General features: G+C 44.9%; 1 protein-coding gene across 7 annotated transcripts in view; it reads left to right on the plus strand.

Annotated features, from left to right (window-relative positions):
- The window catches only part of CCDC85A (coiled-coil domain containing 85A), a 228,664-nt gene that overhangs the window by 35,936 nt on the left and 170,960 nt on the right, over positions 1-21,768 (plus strand). Inside the window, exons 3-4 of one of the 7 annotated variants that reach the window (XM_061625769.1) lie at positions 8,464-8,541; positions 10,701-11,016. The exons of 5 other annotated variants lie outside the window; for them this stretch is intronic. In XM_061625769.1, the coding sequence (XP_061481753.1) occupies positions 8,464-8,501 (38 nt within the window). In that variant the 3' untranslated portion in view covers positions 8,502-8,541; positions 10,701-11,016. Of the gene's footprint in view, positions 1-8,463; positions 8,542-10,700; positions 11,017-21,768 lie in introns of those variants that run through there. One more of the 7 variants, XM_061625770.1, reaches the window with a different exon arrangement.

A 21,768-nucleotide genomic window follows, 5' to 3' on the forward strand; every position in this document is an offset into this window, starting at 1 on the left:
GAGGGCTATGGAAAGTGGAGTCTCCAAGGATCAATATTGGGGTCTGTGCTTTTTAACATAAACAATATAGAGTTAGGGGTGAGCAATAAGGTGGCCAAATTTGCTGATGATATTAAACAAAAAGGGATTACAAAAAGGTCCTCTCCAAACTGAGGGATAAATGGGTGGTAAAATGTCAAATGCAATTCAATGTAAACAAGTGTAGAGTTATGCATATCGGGGCCAAACCCCCCCTTAATTTCACATATATGCTGTGGGGACTGAACTGGCAGTGACTGACCAGGAATGAGACCTTGGGATCATTGTGGATAGCTCAGTGAGGATATTGACCCAGTGTGTGGCAGCTGTGAGAAAAGCAAACTCCTTGTTAGGGATCATTAGGAAATGAATTGAAAATAAAACTGCTGATATCATAATGCCATTATACAAATATTTGGTGCGGCCACATTTGGAATACTGTGGATAGTTCTGGTCACCTCTGGTCACCAACTCCCCTATGAGGGAAGGTTAACACATTTGGGGTTGGCATGGACAAAGTGGATAGAAAGTTTTTCTTCCTCTCTCCTAACACTAGAACTTGTGGACATCCAATGAGGTTGAATGTTGGAAGATTCAGGACAGACAAAAGAAAGGACTTCATGTAATTCATAGTTGAACTATGGAATTTGCTACTACAGATGTCAGTGTAGGCCACCAACTTGGATGGCTTTAAAAGAGGATTAGGCAAATACACGGAGGATAAGGCCATCAGTGGTTACTAGCTATGTGGGCTATGCTCTGCCTCCACAGTCAGAGACGGTATGCTTCTGAATACCAGTTGCTGGTAACGGCTGCAGGAAAGAGTGCTGTTGTGCTCAGATCCTGCTTGTGGGCTTCCCATTAGGGCATCTGGTTGGCCACTGTGAGAACAGGATGCTGAACTTGTTGGGCCATTGGCCTGATCCAGCAGGCTCTTCTTATGTTTACCCAGTTTACATATTTAGGCGGTAGGCCGTAGCTCAGTAGCAGACTATCTGCTTTGTATGCAAAAGGTCTCCGCTTCAATCCCTGGCATCTCCAGGTAGAGCTGGGAGTGTCATGTTAAGCTCTTGCACTATTATTTATTTATTTATTTATTGCATTTGTATACCGGCCCATAGCCGAAGCTCTCTGGGCAGTTTACAACAATTAAAAACATTAAAAACAAATGATGACCTTAAGACAGAGATGGGAAACCTCAGGCCTGGGGGTTGAATGTGGCCCTTCAGGCATCTCCGTCTGGCTCCCAGAACTCTTCCTAGGCCATCCTCCTCCCCGCCACATGCTTTCTCCCCAGGACACATCCTTAACTGGCCCTTCTTGCGGTCCTGCTTGTGGCTTCCCCCAGGCACCTGGTTGGCCACTGTGAGAACAGGATGCTGGACTAGATGGGCCACTGGCCTGATCCAGCAGGCTCTTCTTATGTTCTTATGTTCTTTGTATTCTCCTTGAGTCTTTTTGCCTGGCTAGAATGTGTCTGAGTTCTGATAATGTGTTTTCCTTGCCTGGATGGCGGATAGAGAGGCATGAGTGAATAAATTAACAGTTGTTGCTCCACCCACTTTTACTTCTGGTCCCTCCCACCACTTGCATATGGCCCCCGGAAGGTTGCCTAGAAAAGAATATGGCCCTTGGGGTGAAAAACATCCCCATCTCTGTCGTGAAAGCAGGCGGTGCATGTTGTTTCTTCCAGAAAGGCCTTTTCACTCAAGCCAGTACTCAAGATCTAGCTGGACTGTGCCATGTATAACTCAGCTCTTTTAAAATAGCATACTTGCCTCCTGTTCAGTACAGTTAATGAAGTATAAAGCATGAGGTTGGCAGCTTTTTCTTGGAAATATAGAGGCTACTAGATAGGCTGACTGAGCAACGCTGATTTTATTGCATAACTACATTAGTGTAATTCTTTGTAACTGCCGCTTGCTTAACCTCTTCATTCCTTTAGGATTTATAAGGCACATTCATCACAGGGCTTCTTCTCTTCCTCTGTGCATATGCTGTGGGATATTATTTCAACTTTCCCACTGAAGAAATGGGGATGTTTTATACCAGGGTTTTTCCAAAAGTGACAGTGGGCTGTTACTGAAGTAGCCAGTTTGTTTTTATTAAACTTATGCCTTTGATAGAAGCCTGATGCTGTAATTTATCAGGTGAATCTTTTTTGACTGGAAATACTAATGGATTAAACAGCCTCATGTACTTAATGCAGTCTTGTAACTCAGGCCACAAAAGTTACATGCTTGCATTTTTTATTTCTTTACTAGCTTGCTGATAGTAAAGCTGACTTTTGGAAGATTCCTCCCTGAGCTCCTGCTGGGAGGAAGGGTGGATATAAATCAAATAATGTTGTTGTTATGTGCCTCCATGTTGTCTACAACTTATGGCGACCCTATGCATCAGTGGCCTCCAAGAGCATCTGTCATGAAACACCCTGTTCAGATCTTGTAATTGAGGTCTGTGGCTTCCTTTATGGAATGAATCCATCTCTTGTTTGGCCTTCCTCTTTTTCTACTTCCTTCTGTTTTCCCCAGCATTATTGTCTTTTCTAGTGAATCATGTCTTCTCTCATGATGTGTCCAAAGTATGATAACCTCAGTTTCATCATTTTAGCTTCTAGTGATAGTTATGGTTTAATTTGTTCTAACACCCAATTATTTGTGTTTTTGCAGTCCATGGTATGCGCAAAACTCTCCTCTGACACCACATTTCAAATGAGTTGATTCTTCTCTTATGCACTTTTTTCACTGTCCAGCTAGGCTGTTGAGCATAGTTTAAAGTTTTCGTGTAATGTACGAAATGACTCATGGAATTGGTGCCACTGTCTGGAAGGAAAACTGCAAGGCTAATGATACACCTTTTATTTTTATTTTTTTAAAAAAGTGTCACATGCAGATGCATTTGCGTATGCTGTCATTCTAATTTTTTAAAAAATACCCCCAGACATATTGAAACTGATCCCAGGCTGCGGTTTGAGCATTGATAAAGTTAAGCAGGTCTAGATCTAGGCCAGGGGCTGGTCAGTGCCTAGATGGGTGGCCTCCTGAGAAGCATGGTCAGAGGCAGCATGCTTCCAAATACCAGTCGCTGGAAACCGCAGGAGGGGAGAGTGCTCTTGCACTCTGGTCCTGCTTGTGGGCTTCCCATGGGCATCTGCTTGGCCCCTGTGAGAACAGGATGCTGGAATAGATCCAGTAGGCCCTTATGTTCTTAACACATTATGTATGCCATGCTGGGTTCCATGATGGAAGGAAGATGGGATATAAGTATGAGAAACATAAAAGGAAGTTGCAAAACTGCTCCAGTGAATCTGATTGTATGCCTGTGTATATAAATGGGGTTCCAGATGTCATAGGGAATGTAGGAAGCTGCCTTGTACTGAGTCAGACCATTTGCCCACCTAGCACAGTATTGCCTATTCCATTGGTTTTCAACTGGTGCACTGGGACCCGCTATTGGATCGCGGCCTGACCTAAGGTTGGTTGTCACAGCTACCGCTATACCACTCAAATACCTGGTTAAAAAAAATTAGAAGTGGGTCCCCAGGTGCATGTTTGGGTTAAAAGTGGGAACTGTAAGAAGGCATTGTTCTCTGTTCTGCCATGTATTTGTCACATGCAGCACTGTTTCCATTCTGCTGCTGTTCATCTTCTGCCCAAACCTACATTAGTTGTCTTGCTGTGCACTGTAGTGAAATTATGTAATGTTTGTATTTAATTGTGTAAATTATGTAAGTTATATCATTATGTTATTCCATCCTTTTCATTTCAGTGCAAAGGAAACACAGTGCAAATTGGGGGTCGGGATGAAATCAATTTGTGTATCGTTTGTAGATTGAAAGCAACAATCACAGCAGATACCAATTGTATTTGCTGGATTGATTTCCATTCTGCACTTGGGACGAACAAGCAAATGTTGGCAATTTGTGCTCCCGTTTCTGTTTTTGCTGGAATTCTCCAACATCCTCAGTTCCAAGTCTGAAAAGGTTGAAGAATAATAACAATTACTATTCCCGCTATGAACCTACCCGTTCACTTCGTTCAATATCCAAGGCCCTCCTCCGGGTACCAACTCATCAGGATGCCCGGAGGATTGTTATTAGATCTAGGGCCTTTTCTGTAGTGGCCCCCGAACTGTGGAACAGCCTACCTGAGGAGATACGCCTGGCGCCTTCGGTACTTTCTTTTAGGCGCCAGGTTAAGACCTGGCTATACTCCCAGGCATTTTAATGTTCAATGTGTTTCATTTAATTTTTTTTTCCGTTTAACTTGTTGCTGATTTTATTGTAATTTTATTGTAATATTGTATTTTAATCTTGTTTTGTTCACCGCCCAGAGAGCTATTTGCTATGGGCGGTTTAAAAATGAAATAAATAAATAAATAAATAAGACTACTGGTCTTCCTGCTCACTGGCAGCAATTCTCCAGGGTTTCAGACAGGAGAAATTCTCTTCCCAGCCCTACCTGGAGATGCCTGGGATTGATCCTGGGACGCTTTGCATGCAAAAGGTTTGCTGTGCCAGATGGCACTGTGTGGGATTCTATACAACTGGCTTTCTTTAAGCTCACTTTGGAATGGAACAAAGCTCTGTGCTGAGAGCACACACACTACACACAGAAAGTCTCAGGTTCAGTCTGTGGCACCTTCGACTAAAGCAAGCAAGTGAAAGATATCGGCCAGAGACCTGGAGCCAGCAGAAGGCTATACAGGGCTCTGGGCTCCTTTTGGGAGGAAGGGTGGGACATAAATTTAATAACAACAACAGCAACAATTACTGTTATTACTACTACTACTGCTACTGCTACTACTAATAATCTGGGCTGGAAACAGTCTGAGCTGTGTAAGTTTATGAAGCAGTATAACTGTCACAAGACAAGATATACAGTTGTCTCTGTGCACCTCGAGCATTTCTTGTGGAAGTGACTTCCTTGGAAACGGGGACACAGGGACTAGCTGCTTTGGTCTACTTCAGTGGTTCCCAAACTTCCCCCCCATGGGCCACTTGAAAACTGCTGAGGGTCTTGGCAGACCACTTAATTATTTTTCTGCCCTTTCCCTCCCAAATTTAACCACAGTGTTATCTTTTTTCACTACCGACTTTCCTGAATACGGGTGATCCACGTTTGGCAGGCAGGCGTGCAGGGCTGCTAGCAGTTCCTGGAACCCAGTCCACAGCCCTGACCTCAATGAAAGGTGGAGTCTTGGAGCAGCCAGGCTAGGCTAGCTCATTTCACAGAAATTGCAGGGAGGGGGCTCAAGACTTACCCATTCCGCCTGTCTGTCGGAGGCCCTGATCGCATGCAAAGCCCAGGCTTACAGTATGTTGGAGCAGCCACTGCTGTTGCTGCTCCTCTTCAAACATGCATGGAGGACCACCAGCATGAAGCTTGTGGACCACTGATGGTCTGTGGACCACAGTTTGGGAATCTCTGGTTGACTTAAAATGACCTGGAAACTGGGAACATAGGTAGCTCCCTATGGGTCCATGTAGTTTAGTATTATCTGCACTGATTGGCAGTGGCTCTCTAGGGTTTCAGACAGGGGCCTTGCCAGCCCTTCCTGGAGAAGCTGAGGATTGAACCTAGGAGCATCTGCATGCAAAGCAGATGCTCTACCACTGAGCTACAGCCCTTCCCCATTAGTACAGCCTATCAGGAATGACTATGAGCTTGCACAGACACCTGGAATCGAATGGGTTGGTGAGGAACCTTCTGGCCAATAGCACGTGTACACCGTGGAGGTACCCATGTAAAAACATGCTGTACAGATGGTTATTTTGCTATTACATTGCGCTCAGGGATTCTAAAACATAGATCTCTTCAGTGATTGGCAATAAAAGGATGCATACCCCGTTATGATTGCTGGATTGATTTTACAGATTGGTTTTAGAGGAGAGGGAGCTTTCCTTTAATTATTGGTCAAGTTGAATTTAGCTCCTCACATTGAAACAGGATCCCCCTCTTTATTATTTATTTATTTATTATTTGATTTCTATCCCGCCCTTCCAGCAAGAGCCCAGGGCGGCAAACAAAAGCACTAAAAACACCTTAAAATATCATAAAAACAGACATTAAAACACATTAAACAAAACAACTTTAGAAACATTTTTAAAAAAAGCTTTGAAGACTTAAAAAAAGATTAAAAAACATATTGTTTTTTTAAAAATAAGGTTATGATAACCTTTATTATGACAACAAAAGAGGCCCTGTGTTCAATTAGTGGCCTCAAAACAAACATTGACCAGGTGGTGTTATTTGAAAGGAAGTCTCTTTTGAGACAGCATCAGATTGAAAACACCAGCTTGGTCTTAGAAGAGGACAATTTTGTCTGTTTGTTTATTTTCAGATTTGTGGCCTGCCCTTTCTCTTAAGATCCTAGTAATAAATAATGTAGAACACCTCAACAACCTGTTAGTTCAAAACAACAGCAGCAGAAACAACACATAAAGTTTAAAAATGTGTGTACAAAGAGGTAGGTTTTCAGCTGATGCCTAAAAATGATGCAGTGTCAGTGTCAGCCTAACCTGGCTATTCAGCTGCAGACACTCTTGGATGAAACTGATTATCTTGAGTCATTTCACTCCAGCTTCAGGTTTTGGGTCAGAATTTGCCTCAGTTGTCCTGATGGATGACCTCCTTTGGAAAAGGGACAGGGGGAGTGCAACCCTGTTGATTCTCCTGAATCTCTCAGCAACTTTTGCTCCTGTTGACCATGGTACCCCACTGGATTGTCTTAGTGAGTTGGGAGTTCAGGATGCCAAGTTGGGGATATAAATGGTTTCACTCCAGGAGTGGGGCTGGTTCCAGAGAGCAGTACTGAGTGACTGAGCCTCAACCCCCTGGCAGTTGATCTGCAGAGTGCTACAGGGCACATTTTTGTCCCAAGTGCTATTTAGTATCTCTGTGAAGCTACTGGGGGTGGGGGAGTCATTAGGGGATTTCAGGCAAGGTGTCACCGTCACATCATACATTTCAAGCTCTACTATTCACTAATAGGCAAAAAAAAACCCTTTGCAGTTTAAGAACGTAACTATAGCCAACAGATATTTCTATCAGACTTTAAAAAGCAGGGAAATTGGGCATCTATGGTGAATGTACTAGGGGAGCAGGAGACCTGACCTCCTCTCTGAGATATTGTACCGCTCTACACATTTGTCAAAATGCAAACACAATTTGGGTTGGTCTTTCACAGACCAATCCACTTCCTGTGTAGCTTGGAAGAATTTGGTAAGAGGGGATGGAAAAGTGTCTGTTGCTGGGACAGACACAGCTTCTGTGACAAGTGCTGTTGCTTCCGCCATTGCCACTTCAAATAAATATAAAGAGGGTAAGGAGTTTCAGTTTCCTTTGCTCTGTTAATTTGCCCCTGACTTCCAGCTGAATGTTTTCTTTGCCTCCCAGTGACTACGTATGGGTGTTTACTTTCTGGTTTCCCACTTCCTGTTTCTTCCTGTGTCCCACCTCCTGTTTGAAGGTGCCTGCAGTTACAGCACATGGCCAATAGGAGATACTACACTGTGTAGCATAATAGGCAAAGAAGGCAGCAGAACAAGTTCTTTGGGGAGAGATTAAGGAGGGGTGAGAATTCTGCTGAATTTGTATTTAGCACTGGCTTTTTCAGTGGTCCACATACTCTTCATCTTTGCAGAGTGATCCTGTTTGCTCTGAACTTCAGTGGTTTTTCCCTGACACCGGTTTTTTCTCCCCTTGAATATTCCCTCAAATATATTGTTCTTTTATTGATTTTACTCACAGCACAGCAGTACAGCTCTCTCTCTCTCTCTTCCCCTCCCTCCAATAATCCAAAATCCATGCTGGAGGAAGCTAGCCAAGTCTCACCCACATTGATTCTAGGCTTGCTGAGGAGCAGGTGGGGTGGCTGATCTCCTCTTTTCCTTTCCAAAAGGAAAACAACCAGTCTCTGCTTGCTAACATGAAAACTCACCAGCTTCAGTCACTCACAGTAGAGAAGGAGGCAGCGGCAGCAAAACTACTTTATCAGTATTTTCTTTCAAAGTATTAATATTTTCTTTCATTTATTGGACTGGTAAAAGCAGCAGATAGTGGACAAAGAATGAACTTGAATCAATACTGCCTGTTAGGTTGACGGAATGCTTTCAAAGAGGCACCAGCTAATGGATCCTTCCCTAGGAGAGAGATGTAGGGTGAAGGGTGCCTGCTTTGAAACGAGGGGTGGATGCCCCTGTGAGACCTTCCCTCCTACAAGGCTGGGGAGCAAAGAGACCTCATGTCTGCCATTGCCATTCACAGACCCCATGAGTCATAAATAAAGCTAGGTTTGAATCCTCGACGATATTTGGCTGCAGTTAAATTAATAGGTGACCAGTTATTGGGCCAGTTGACAGTATTTGACTCTGACAAATGACCTAACCATATATTATACATGTCCTTGAAAAGCATTCCAATGCAGTTTTTTGTTCCTAACCAGATCGTCTGCCACCAAGATCAAAGACTCTGCAGTCTTAACTAAGCGGAGGAAGATAAACTGAATCGGTGCCTCCATCAGGTACAGGTTCTTAGCATCTTTTACTCTATTCCTTAGTGTGGTGGGACTTCAGTGAGAGAGAGAGAGAGAGAGAGAGAGAGAGAGAAGAGACACCAGTCTTGCAATTGGAAATGTTGGCTGCCTCCCCCCCCCCGCTGCTTGTAACAGAAGGAAGTGCGTGGTTAGAGGAACTTTGTGGAAGGGGAATGTTGGGTGTGCCCTGGCAGACTCAAGATGTTGGGTGTCTGCCCTCATTTCTGTGCTACCAGGAGATGCCTTTAGGGTTGCCAAGTTCAGGGCCTGAGAATGATTCTGTATCTTTAAGAGAAGAGAAAATTGAGCCAAGTGCAGGTTTCCTTGTAACACTGTGATGGGAAAAACCAAAAGGTGAAATTCTCCCTTTCCCCTACACAACTAAGATACAGAAGACCTCTTGGTTTCCAGGCCCAGCCTCCAAGAGGTCTTCTGTATCTTTAAAGGTTGTGCAGGGGGATGGGAGAATTCCACCTTGTGTTTTTTCCCATTACAGTGTTGCAAGAACACCTGCACTTGGCTGAATTTTCTCTTCTCTCAAAGATACAGAATCATTCTTAGGCCCTGAGCCTGGCAACCCTAGATGCCTTCCATTTTAGAAACAATCTGGCAAAATAAATCTCTGTTCAGGCCTGCTTATAGCACCAAAGACTCTGGGAAAAAGACAGATAGCTGTGTTTTGAAACGTGTTGCTATTTTGGAGCCTCTGTGGTGTGCTCTTTTAGAACCGTTGCTCTGAATTTATGAGTTCTGGCTACATCCCTGTTTCCAGGGCTGGATCCAAGTGACATGACAAGAAGGTACTCAGCACTGCAGATTGGACGTCTCTGCCCAGATGATTGATCTACTCAGATTTGGGAGTCAGTGTGGTGTAGAATGATGGAGTGTTGGACATGGATTCACCCCCCACCCTGAAGCTTACGGGGAGAGGGTGGGTGGGTTTGAGAGAGCTTCAGTGCCCTGGCAGGGCCCAGCATTGGTAATGCCTGCACTAGCCACCCCACACTGGGCAAGTGAGTCTTTGAACCACAGTTCTAAATTTCCATGATGCCAGTGTAGCCTCCCTCAGGGGCACTGTGGAAAATTCAAACGGCAGTCCTCAGTGGGATCAGTTGTAAGGCTTAAATCCTGTACTCCAGGGGTGGGGAACCTGTGGCCCTCCAGATGTTGCTGGACTCCCAACTCCCATCATCTCTGACCATTGGCAATGCTGGCTGATGGGGTGGATGGATGTTGGAGTCCAGCGGTATCTGGGGGCCACACATCTCCCCATCTCTGCTACCCAGAAGTCCCACTGAGCTCCGTCTGACTTAGTTCTGAGGAGACAGGCATAGGATTGCACTATAGAATATCAGAGCAGCCTAATGAAAGACCGGGCCCATTTTCAAATCTAAAAATAGATGAAAAGGCCTGGACAAATAAAAAAGTCTTTTGACAAAAGACTCAACCACCGGTGAGCCTCCCTGAGGAGAAAGTTCTACAGATGGGGCAGCACATCTTGCCTTCTCCCTGCCCCTTTTCACAAACAAAAAGGAACATTCTGGAACAGCCTACCTTCACATACCAGGTTTTTAACCTGAGTTATGGCATAGAAATTGGTCCTTAAAAAAACAAAAAACTTTTATTTTATCCTGAGACCTTTTCTGCAGGGTTTAGGAAATTCTGAGGATTGGCAGGATGCAGATTTGTCTTAGGATTTCTCGGGGTAGGAAGATTTCTGGCATCTCCCTAATGTCACCTGAATGAAAGCCACCCTTTTGTTTAGTTCTCCTTGAAACACCTGTGTCTCCTCTGTCTGGAGAGGCAAAATAGCATTGAAGGGGGCCTGATAGTTGTGCCATTTTCCATGGTGTATGCCCCAATTTCTTATCTCCCATCCTTGTCTCTGGTTAAATTGGCTCACCAGGCTTTTGAAGTGCCACGAAACAGAGTCCATGGCGGCTAGGCTGCTGGGGAAGGGGGGGCAGCGCAAATTACCGCCAGCATACGACGTTTTTGTCTGTGGAATCTGCACTGACTGCCAATCTGCTACCAGGCCAAATTCAAGAGTTTGGTGCTAAAATATAAGGCCCTCTATAGCCCGGGCCCAAATTACTTGAGAAACCACCTTAACCCTTATGTACCTATAATGTCACTGCATTCTGCAGGAGAATCTTTCCTTGACGTCTCTAAAAGATCGGAATTCTGCTGCTCTGCAACATTTTGGAGCAGGGCATTCAGCGTGGCTGCCTCTCTCGTCTGTTGAGAAATGACAGGCATCCACTATTTGCAGTTTATGGAAACAACTGAAGACATGTTTGCTTCGACAAGGTTTCACAGCTGGCTGAATCTTGCTTTGTTTCTTTTAGGTCTGTGCCCTGGATGTTTATTTGTGTTGTTTTAAAACCTGTTGTTACTTGTGTTTATTGTATGCTTGTGTATCACCTTGAGACTTAAATGTGAAAGCTGATTCATAAATTAAAATATTACTACAACTACTACAGCTACTATTGCCACTGTTTCTACCACTACTAATAAAGACAAACTCTGAAACACCCACAAACAGAGACAATGGCAGGATGAAGCCTGCTTTTCCAAAAAAGCTATTGTCTGCCTCCCTGTACTGTTTCTGTCTTGCTGTGGGTATATTTCTAATGTGTGTAGTAAGAATCCTGAAGACATTTTGAGGTGCTGCAGCTGTCTAGGGCCCAATCTGCGCCATATATTTAAAGCAGTGTCATACCACTTTAAACCATCATGGCTTCCCTCAAAGAATCCTGGGAACTGTAGTTTGTTAAGGAATGATAGTGGAATAAATGTATGGTGTTAATGTGGTTGTAATCTAAAACACCTGGAGGGTTGAGGAAGGGTGGTTTAGGTGTACACTTTAAAATGTAATGCATAACTTGGGCCTTGGCATGGCATCGAGCCTGACTCCCTAGTTCTGGGAAGTTCCCAGAAGATGCTGGCAGTGCACTTGCCCCTATCTGTATTCATGATATCCCATAATTTTGATACATTGCTCAGCTTCCTTATGAGATTAGACAGCATGAGAGAATGCAAGATAAATAAACCTCCTAATTCCTTTTCAAAGCTGTCTGTTTCATCCTCTTTTGTAACGTGCTGGGAGCTGAAGAAGATGCACAATGCGCTCTGCACATATGTACGTAAATCAGTTTGGAAGCTCCGAAAGCTTTCAAAACAAAGATAATGTTCCTGTCATCTCTGTCTCTGTTGCATTTCCACTTGTGTTTAAGGCTTTCTAAATATGTGCACATCTGGCAAAGGGAAACCAGCGGAAATCTCCTAGTATATATTGGCCATCAGATTAATTGCATTAAGTGGTCCGCTGACCATCAGCAAAGGGCCATAATGCTGCCCCCCTGACACCATTATGCATTCCGTGACCTGGAATTCACTTCTGAAAATAGGAAGCTTCAATTCGTGAAACCTTCAAGCAGTTTCTTTAGTAGGGCCCTGTCCACAGGAAGCAACTGGAACAGCCCAGTTTTGAAGTATCAACTTTCCCAGCATTCCTGCAGTTTCGTGGTGTCTCTGGGGCCTTGCACTCCAGGAGAAGACAAAAGAAAGTGGCCATGGAAACATTTCCTACAGGTAAGGGTGGGGGATAATGCAGTTCTGTTTGCATTTTAATGTGAGCTTAATCTAATTCATACTTTCCCAAGCAATACACAAACTAGAATGCAGTAGCGTTGCCAGGTCGGAACCATCCAAAAACCTGAGAAAATGGGGGCGGGCCCTAGTGACGTCACGGGGCGGGCCCTAGTGACATCACAGGGTGGGCCCTAGTGATGTCATGGGGCGGGCCCTAGTGACATCATTAAACATGATACATTGTATCAACCACAGTTGCTTGGAGCATACCATTCCAAAAAAATTCTCTGGAGATTAAAATAGAAATCTTACCTAAAATAGGGTGTTCCTAGGTCCATCTGAAGTGGCAAGGTCATTCTTTCTCACAAGCTTAGGGTGATGCAAAATGGAAATGGACTGCCTTCAAGTTGATCCCAGATAGGATCTTCATGGTAAGCAGTATTCAGACAGAGGTGGTTTACTATTGCCTTCCTCTGAGTCTGAGAGGCAGTGACTGGCCCAAGGTCACCCAGTGAGCTTCATGGCTGTGTGGGGATTCAAACCCTGGTCTCCCAGGTCACAGTTCAACACCTTTAGGGAACATTTAATCTAGCTTACTTGCTTCTGGCAAGAAGGGTTTACGTGCCCTCAGGCCAGGCCATTATTGGAAGAAAGAAGCTCAGTGTTGCAGAGATGTTAGATGGGAGCACAGATGGATGCCCCTGAAGGCAGCAACTGTAAGGATGCTTATTAAGGAACTAAGCCCTATAGAACTCAATATGACTTACTTCTGAGAAGATACGGTTGCAGCCATGTTAAGGACAAGGGAGGGCATTCTAGGCAAGCAGTTGGCAACTGCCTGTCAGCATTGTGCTGTTGCTAAGACTTGACTGGGGATCATCCACAAAGTTATCCATAAGGCACTGCAACTTTATGTGTTGGCTGGCTACTACAGTGGGTGCCCCCCAATATTTATGGCCATACAAGCAGGGTGAGTGTAGGCAGCAATTGCCTTTCTACTTTACGAGGCCTTTATTCTTTCCTTGTGGAAAGAATAAAGTAATGTTTATGAGATTTGATGATTAATTAAGTTAACTACTGGAGGAAAGTGATTTTATAATATAATTTAAGAGACAGGATTGTTATATATTGTAGACCTATAACTGATTTGATCTGCGACAAATGGGAAGTCAACATTTTATTTTTTTGTTTAATCATTTTTGTTTTGTTTTGTTTTTTGTCTTTGAATGTTTTATGATTTTGTTTTGTTTGTTTTATGAAAATTTGAATAAAAATTATTGTAAAAAAAAAAAGAAGAAGAATATTCAGTCCTATTCAAATGTTCTTTTCTTTATTTCAGTGCCTTTCTGCATAAAAGATCCAAGGTAGCTAACAACAGTAAAAAAACCCTGTATTTTAAAAAAGTACAGTTATCAAACAAATAAAAAAGAAGAGCAGATAAAACTAATCAACGATACCAAAGAGGGCATATTAAAACATGTTAAGATGAGCCCACAGGAAAACATATGAAGTCTCCAACAATTCCAGTGGAAGACAGGAAAAGTGTGAGGGTGGAAAATGAAGAACCAGTTAGTTCAGGAAAGATGGGGGTTTCATTTGAAGGCCTGCTAGGTACAGATTTGGTCCAAACCCAAACCATTATATTTTGTAATACTGTAACTGGAAGCCATGATCTCCAATCTCATTGAAATCAGCAGGAGTTAAGATTTTTTTTTTGGCCTGAATTGCACTCTTGTCTTGCGCTCTGATTCTTCCTGAACGTTAGAGTGATGATAGGAGTTGGACTACAGAGAAATGACCCCTAAGCCCATTTACTTGAAAGTAAAGCTCCATTAAAATCAGCATGACATGCTTCCTAGTGAAGTGAGCTGAAAGTCTGGGGTGAGAGATATCTTGCTTTCGAAACATCAGAAGAACCTAATGCCCTTGTAACGAGATTATCACTATGAAGGAGAATGTGCAATTGAAAAGGAAGTGTAAAGTAAAATGTTTTGAAGTGATTATATCCTGGGATCATGTTTGCAAAAGAAGTTCTTTTTTTAAAAAACAAAAACCTGTTGTTAGTGACCTATTTTTCTTGGTATACAAAACAATTCTTCTGTTTATTGCACTGTATAGAAAATAAAAATAGCTGTGAAAAATAAGCATAGACAGTGGGTGTGAGAGGAGTAGGTTTTCAGCAATGTGTGGGTTTGCAGCAAACCCTGTGATCGTATGGCAAGGCCACGATGGCCTGTGGGCGGCCCTTGGCACAAATGTAGGTGGAGTCAGTAAGAACCAGCTGCTTAAAAAAAAATTCCCAAGGCAGTCTTGGTTTGTGGAGTGGGATTGTCATAAACAAAAGGTATTCCCAGGCTGTGGTCTGAAGGCACATGAGACCACCATCTTCCAGAAGCTAAGCACGTCTGGGTCTGGTCAATGCTTGGATGAGAGACCACCAGGGAACCACATGTATGCAGCCTTGGGTTTCTATGATGGAAGAAAGGCAGGACGTAAATGTAATAAGAAAATTTGCACCCCTGAGTTGCCTTTAGGATTGGGAGAGGGCTATTTAAAAATATCTCAGCTTTTCCTCAACCACAGTTGGCAGGGGCTGATGGAAGTTGTAGTCCAAACGATCTGGGGGGTGCCAGGTTGGGGAAGGCAGACAGAGTTGAACAAAGGGGCTCGTTTTTATGAGGGTGCAGAACCTACGTGGATTGTAGCTGCCTGCCCCATCCATTGCTGTATGTCCTGTGCGTCTAGGCTCACCCGATGTCTGATATTTGCATGAGGCTCATGCGCATAAAGCCCAGAGGAGGAAGGGAGAGTCGAGGAACTCACACCATTGGCCTCAGAAAATTAGGAACAATGGAAACTGCCTTACACTGAATCAGACCATTGGTCCAGCTAGCTCAGTTTTGTCTGCACCGATTGGCAGCAGCTATCCAGAGCGTCAGGCAGGACTCTCTCCCAGTCCTACCTGAAGATACTGGGGATTGAAGGTAGGGGCCTTCTGCATGAGGAGCAGGTGCTCTGTCACTGAGCTACAGCCCTTCCCCAGTTGGGACAGCCCCTTCCAACCTTCCCAGGGGTGACTTAGACCCAGGGGTCTTGGGGGAAAGGGAAGAGAGAATCTCAGGCCAGGAGGGAGCTTGTATCGTCCATCTGCTCTGGAAGAGACCACAAATAGCCAGAGAGAAATTCTGCTGTTTGTTAAAAAGTGTGTGTGTGTGTGTGTCCTATAGCTTTTTGTTTGCTTCTTTTTATAATTTTAGATTGTTGTTGTTGTTATGTGCCTTCAAGTCAATTACAACTTATGGCGACCCTATGAATCAGCGACCTCCAAGAGCATCTGTCGTGAACCACCCTGTACAGATCTTGTGAGTTCAGGTCTGTGGCTTCCTTTATGGAATCAATCCATCTCTTGTTTGGCCTTCCTCGATTGATACGTTCCATTTCTTGCTTGACAATTTCTAACTTTCCCTGGTTCATGTTTCTCACATTCCATGTTCCTGTTGTGTGTGTCGTACAACTCTGGACTGTCTTTTCGCATCTGTGCGCATCAGCCTCTGGGCTTCCTTTCGGCTTTGACCCAGCTGTGTCATTAGTCACAACGCTACTCGTACTTGTCCTTTGTTCTTCCCCAGTAGCTCGCAGAGTGCCTTCTGACCTGGGGGGTCTCATCTTCCAGCACATTGCATTATGGATACTCTGTTAGATTGTAAACTGTAAATTGTAGATTGTTATGGAGTTGTTGTGGTCTATAGGGATTCCATCTCCCTCTCCAGACTTCCTGTCCGCTTGCTCTGTACCTGACGTTGGGTAATCGGCACACATTAGGGATTCTGTTGGTTTGCCACTTGCCTTGCTGCTCTGCAGTCTCCCTGTCTGAACTGACAGAGATGATCTCAGAGGTGGTGTTGAAGAGTCCCAGACTGCTGCTTCAGAAGAATTTCAACATCTGTGCTGAGGCCGTTTTCAGGCTCAGGAGTTCATGGTTGCCATGACAACCATGGGGCTGTCCCAACATGTCATTGGGTCGATGCATGTGGCGGGCCGCACTCTGGTTCTGGTTTTCTTGACTAGGCCGGAAGAGGGTGGTCTGAAACTAGGGGATAGTAACATCAGGCCCTGTCATGGTTGGATCACTTCCTGCTGAGTTTTAGGCTTTCAGCACCTTTCCCCCTCTGCAGAGGTAGGGAACTTTGGACAGTCTGCCCTTGGGAGTTGCTGGATCCAGCTGGCTTCCAGACAACTCTGGGGGATTTTCTGGCCAAATGACTGGCACTCCTGTTGAAGCCCTGGCTGGTTTTGGAATATGCGAATGGCCTGGGCTGTTGACACAGTTGCCCCTGAGCATCCTCTCCTGCTTTGTAGAGCCCATTTGGCTCCTTGGTGTACACCAGACCTTAGGGCAATGAAACAAGCTGGAAGACAGCTTGAACACAAGTGGAGGAAAGCTCCAGGCGAATGCACTAGTAAGTGCTCACTATTGAGCTTACTCAGTGACAGTCAAGGCATCGAAGAAGACATATTTTGCTGCTTCCACTGCATCCTCACTGTGTCGTCCAGCGGAGCTTTTCCGGGTAGAGTGGGGCCTTTTACAGTCTGGCCCGAAGGAGGTGATGGAACGAACGGTGGCTGGCTTTGATTTGTTTGCATCCATCGGGACCTTGACTCCACTGTTTAGAGCACTGTTTAGTCTTGTTTTGAATGCGTTTCAGTTAGTAGGGCTCAATCATGTGGACAAGGCGCTTGGTTCAGTTCGTTTGACCGCTTATGTTCTTATTTTATTTATTAGATTTATATCCCACCCTTCCTCCCAGCAGGAGCCCAGGGCAGCAAACAGAAGCACCAAAACATAATAAAAACAGACCTTAAAAATATTAAAACAAAACATCTTTAAAAATATTTTTTAAAAAAGCTTTAAAAACATCTTTTTTTAAAAGAAAGAAAGAAAAAGGCTTAAAAATATTAAAAAAGCAATTCCAACACAGACACAGACTGGGATAAGGTCTCTACTTAAAAGGATCGTTGAAAGAGGAAGGTCTTTGGTAGGTGCCGAAAAGATAATGGAGATGGTGCCTGTCTGATATTGCTCTTGATCTTTGCCTCTCTTGTCTGATAAAAACTAGCAAGGAGGGGACAGCTGGTTGGGCCAGGGTGGTGATTAATGCCTCCTTCAAACATGGGTCATCCCTGCCTGCTTAAAGGAGATGGTGGTAAGACTTAAGAAACCCTCCCTGGATTCAGAAAATCGAAATAATTACTGACAGGTTGCAAATCTTCCCTTTTTGGGCAAGGTCCTTGAGCATGTGGTTACAGGCCAGATCCAGGCTCTCTTGGATGAACCCGATTTTCTAGATCCATATTTCCATCGGCGTTTAGGCCCAGTTTTGGCACAGAAACTGGCTTGGTCACCCTGTATGATGACTTCCATCGGGAGAGAGATAGGGGGAGTGTGTCCTATTAATTGTCCTTGACCTCTCAGTGGCTTTTGATACCATTGACCATGGTATTCTTCTGGAATGACTATCTGTGTTGGGGATGGGTAACAATGCTCTGCGGTGGTTACAGTCCTACTTGGATATTCGTTTTCAGAGGGTGGTGCTTGGGAACTATTGTTTGGCCCGGTGGAGCCTTCAATGTGGGTTTCCACAGGGTTCAATTTTATCCCTCATCCTTTTGAACATCTACTTGAAGCAGCTGAGTGGAGTCATTTGAGGTTTTGGAGTTTGCTGTCAGCAACATGCTGATGACACACAGCTCTACTTCTCCTTTACATCCGCAGGTGTGGCAGTGGATGTGCTAGATCAGTGGCTTGCCTTGGTAATGGTCTGGATGAGAGTCAAAAAACTGAAGCTCAGTCCAGACAAGATGGTTTCCTAGACAAGGTGGGTGGGGCATGGCGAGACCTGGATGGGGTTACACTCCCTCTGATGGAGCAGGTCCAAGTATTTAGCTTGGGGATACATTGCTGTTGCTTGGGCTCAAGTGGCCTCAGTGGTTCGAAGTGCATTTCAGCTTTGACTGGTGGCCCAGCTGCGTTCCTATTTAGACAGGGACAGTCTAACTTCAGTTATCTATGCTCTGGTAACCTCTAGATTGGATTACAGATTATCTTAACCCATTCCAATCTGGGTTCAGGCCTGGTTATAGGAATGAATCGGGCTTGGTTGCCGTAATGGATGACCTTTATTAGGAGGACAGGGGGAGTGCAACCCTATTATTCTTACTTGATCTCTCAGCAGCTTTTGATACCATTGACCATGGTATCCTTTGAGCCAGTTTGGTTCAATGGGTATTGGTGGCACTGATTTACAGTGGTTCCAGTCCTATCTCCAGGGTCGTTTTCAGAGAATAGCATTGAGTGATTGTCTTTTGGCCCCCTGGCAGTTGTGCTGTGGGGTGCTGCAGGGTACCATCTTGTCCCCAATGCTGTTTAACATCTATATGAGGGCTGTGGAAGTGATCATCAGGAGCTTTGGGGTGAGGTGTCGGCAGTACACTGGTGATACCGAGCTCTATTTCTCTGTAATGTCTGAATCAGGAGAGGCTGTGCAAGCCCTGGACCGGTGCCTGGATGTGGTGGTGGACTGGATGAGGGCCAATAAACGGAACCTGAATCCTAGCAAGATGGAGGTGCTGTGGATTGGTGCTTCCCGCGTTTGGATAATTGTCAATTACCTGCTTTGGATGGCATTGTACTCCCTCTGAAAGAGCAGGTTTATAGTCCATCTTTGTCGCTAGAGGCCCAGGTGACCTCAGTGGCTAGGAGTGCTTTTTACCAGCTTTGGCTATTAAGACAGCTGTGGCTGTTTCTGGATAGGGATAGCTTCATCACTGTTGCCAATGCACTGTTTATCTCCAGGCTGGATTACTGTAATTCGCTCTATGTGGGGCTGCCCTTGAGGTTGGTGTGGAAGCTACATGCAATGAATGAATGCATGAGTCGCCTCAATGCCCCTAAACCTAGATTGTTTGTGTCCTGGATTTTATGATTGTGTAGTTTGAGCAACATGCATTGGACTTTATGAAAAATTTGAATCCAGTGTATTGATGTCTGCTGGGGCCTGGAGGCAGGGAAGGTGTGCCTAGTGGGGTGAGAGGGGCTGGTATGTGTGATCCTACATATAGGCTTTAGAGACTTAAAGCCTTTTCTGAGCCATCTCTAAGGCATTCTGGTTTCTATGTGTTGATTGTTGCTTGCACCTGCATTGGAATTGCCTCTGAGGATTGCTTTAAGTCAGGGATAGGTCAGGGACGGGGCATGTATTGTCCTCAAGGTGTTGTTGGACTACAGTTCCTGTTATCATTGACCATTAGTCATGCTGGCTGGGGCTGATGGGAGTCTGAGTCCAGCAATATCTTGAGAGGCACAGATTTCCTATCTCTCCTCTAGGCTATCACTCCTTTAGATTGCACTACACACATCAAGAAATATGACTCACCTTTGTGTTTTTCAGTAAAACTCAGATTTCTGAATTAGATAAGTATGGATTTAACCAATTCTTTGGGAATCTCAAGGATTGCTAGACAAGTGGCTTTTGGATAAACCTCTGTTAAATTTTATTGTATGGACTTGGTGCCTTGCATATTAAAATGTGGGAACAGATGGCAGATTGTCAATATCTTGGACGAACGGCTTTGGCATCAAGATTCCTCTTCCGTCATTTAAAAAGTTGTTCCTGATGAAGGGACCTAATATGACAACCTTGCTTGGGGTGTTAAGGTGGGGTGTCAATCAAAAGCATAATCTTTCTGAAATACAAGTTTCAAACTGTGCCATGATTCTGCAAAAAGGTGAACAGTCCATTGTCGGAAATGATAAAGCTCTTAAATATGTAGGTCAATAATGGAATAGCTTTTCATCCTATAACATCTTCTAGCTCCCAAGAATGCCTGTTGTGGTGGTGGTTGTTGATGATGATGTTGCTAAGACAGATGTGATGTAAAAAAATCCAGATAAAAATGTATCCTGGCAAGCTTTTGAACTGTGAAGAACTTCAGTCAAGAAGCTGTAATAGCACTCTGTGTAGCTCAAAAGCTTGTAAGCCTAGCATAAGCACATACTGGATCAAATTTGAGAATATTCATTCATTCATGCCCCACTGTTCAACCAAAAGTGCTCCCAGAGTGGCTTACATACAGTCAATTAATACAAGACAATCCCTGCCCATTGGCTTACAATCTGAAAAACACAACACATAAGGGGAAAGGAGCAGGGAGGGAAGAGGAAAAAAGCAATCTTAGACACTAGTTCTTTAATTCTTAAAGCTTGATTATGGCAGTTCCCAAGGAGTTTCTCTTTTTTTGTTTGTTCCTGTCAGGGCAGGATGATTCTTCAGAAGCCCCTGTGGTGGCAGTTGAAGGCAGGGAGGGCCCCCCATTGAGAGCTCAATGGTGGCAACTCGCCCATTGTTTCTGATCCTCCTCTGCTGTCTTATGAAAATGAAATGCTGCAGAGAATATCTGATAACAGGAGACCTGGCTCCAACTTTGAGAGAGGACCCTTGGAATGGAGACCTGTGGTGGGGATCCCAGTGTCAGTGCGCCAAATGTTGGTCCCCTCCCCATTTCATCACTTGGCCCCTTACCGTCCTGTCTTCTCCCACTGAAGAGAGACGGGATGGTGGACTGGCTTACTGCGGATGAGAAGGGGCAGGTAGAAAAGCTCCTCAGTGAGAAGGCCACTCTTGGAATTACTCCCATTCTCCAGAGCTATGCAACCCAGGGCATTGTGGAGGAAACCAATGGTAGCCATGAACTGCTTCTTGGAGGGCCTGTCGGGTCCAGGATGAGACTGAGGGACCAGACCAGTGGGTGAAAGCAATTCAGTTTTTATTAGAGTGACATCCACACAAACGCTGCGCCTTCTCATAAAGCGCCACTGACTTACAGATCCTGCGACATGGAAAGATAGTTGACAGAGCGAAGTGCACTTTCCCGCCCAACTCTTAAGTAGGACCCAAACGGGCGCGAAGCCTTTCACTCCGCCTCAATCCACCCTCCGGGGCCACCTGTCTCCCCCTCCCCCTTTCTTGTCTCTTCATTCGTCGTCGAGTACGCGGTGAGGGGGGAAGCGCCGGCCCCTCCCCCTCTGAAGATTCCGACTCCAGTATGGGCGTAAGGGGAGGTCCTGGCGGAGGGGGAGGCGTGTGAACTTTCAAGGTTGGCTCTGAGACTCTGGCGCTCCCAGGATCTCCGTTGCTGGGCAACCCTATCTCTGGACATTCCTCTCCTTCTCCTTCGCTCAAGTCTGACAGGGGGCTCCCCTCCCCCTCGTCTTCTGACTCTAAATCCACGGGACCCCAATTCCGCATCCCGACATCATCCCCTCTTCCAGGCTGAGCCCCCCCCCCCTCTACCTGGCTTGGGACGGTGGGGAAATAACTCATGAAACCGTTTCACTAACTCTGGAGCGTGCACATCAACTTTATTTTCCCAACTCCTATCTGCAGACCCGTACCCTTTCCAATGGATCAAATACTGCAATTTCTTGTGTCTTATTTGGGAGTCCAAGATGTCCTCAACTTCGTACTCCGTCTGCTCATTTACCCTGATCGGAGCCCCTGGAGGTTCCACTGGCCGCAACTCACTGGGGGGGGGCTGCTTTGGTGAGCAGAGATCGATGAAACA

The sequence above is a fragment of the Rhineura floridana genome, chromosome 4 (genome assembly GCF_030035675.1).
Source record: "Rhineura floridana isolate rRhiFlo1 chromosome 4, rRhiFlo1.hap2, whole genome shotgun sequence".
Lineage (NCBI taxonomy): Eukaryota > Metazoa > Chordata > Lepidosauria > Squamata > Rhineuridae > Rhineura > Rhineura floridana.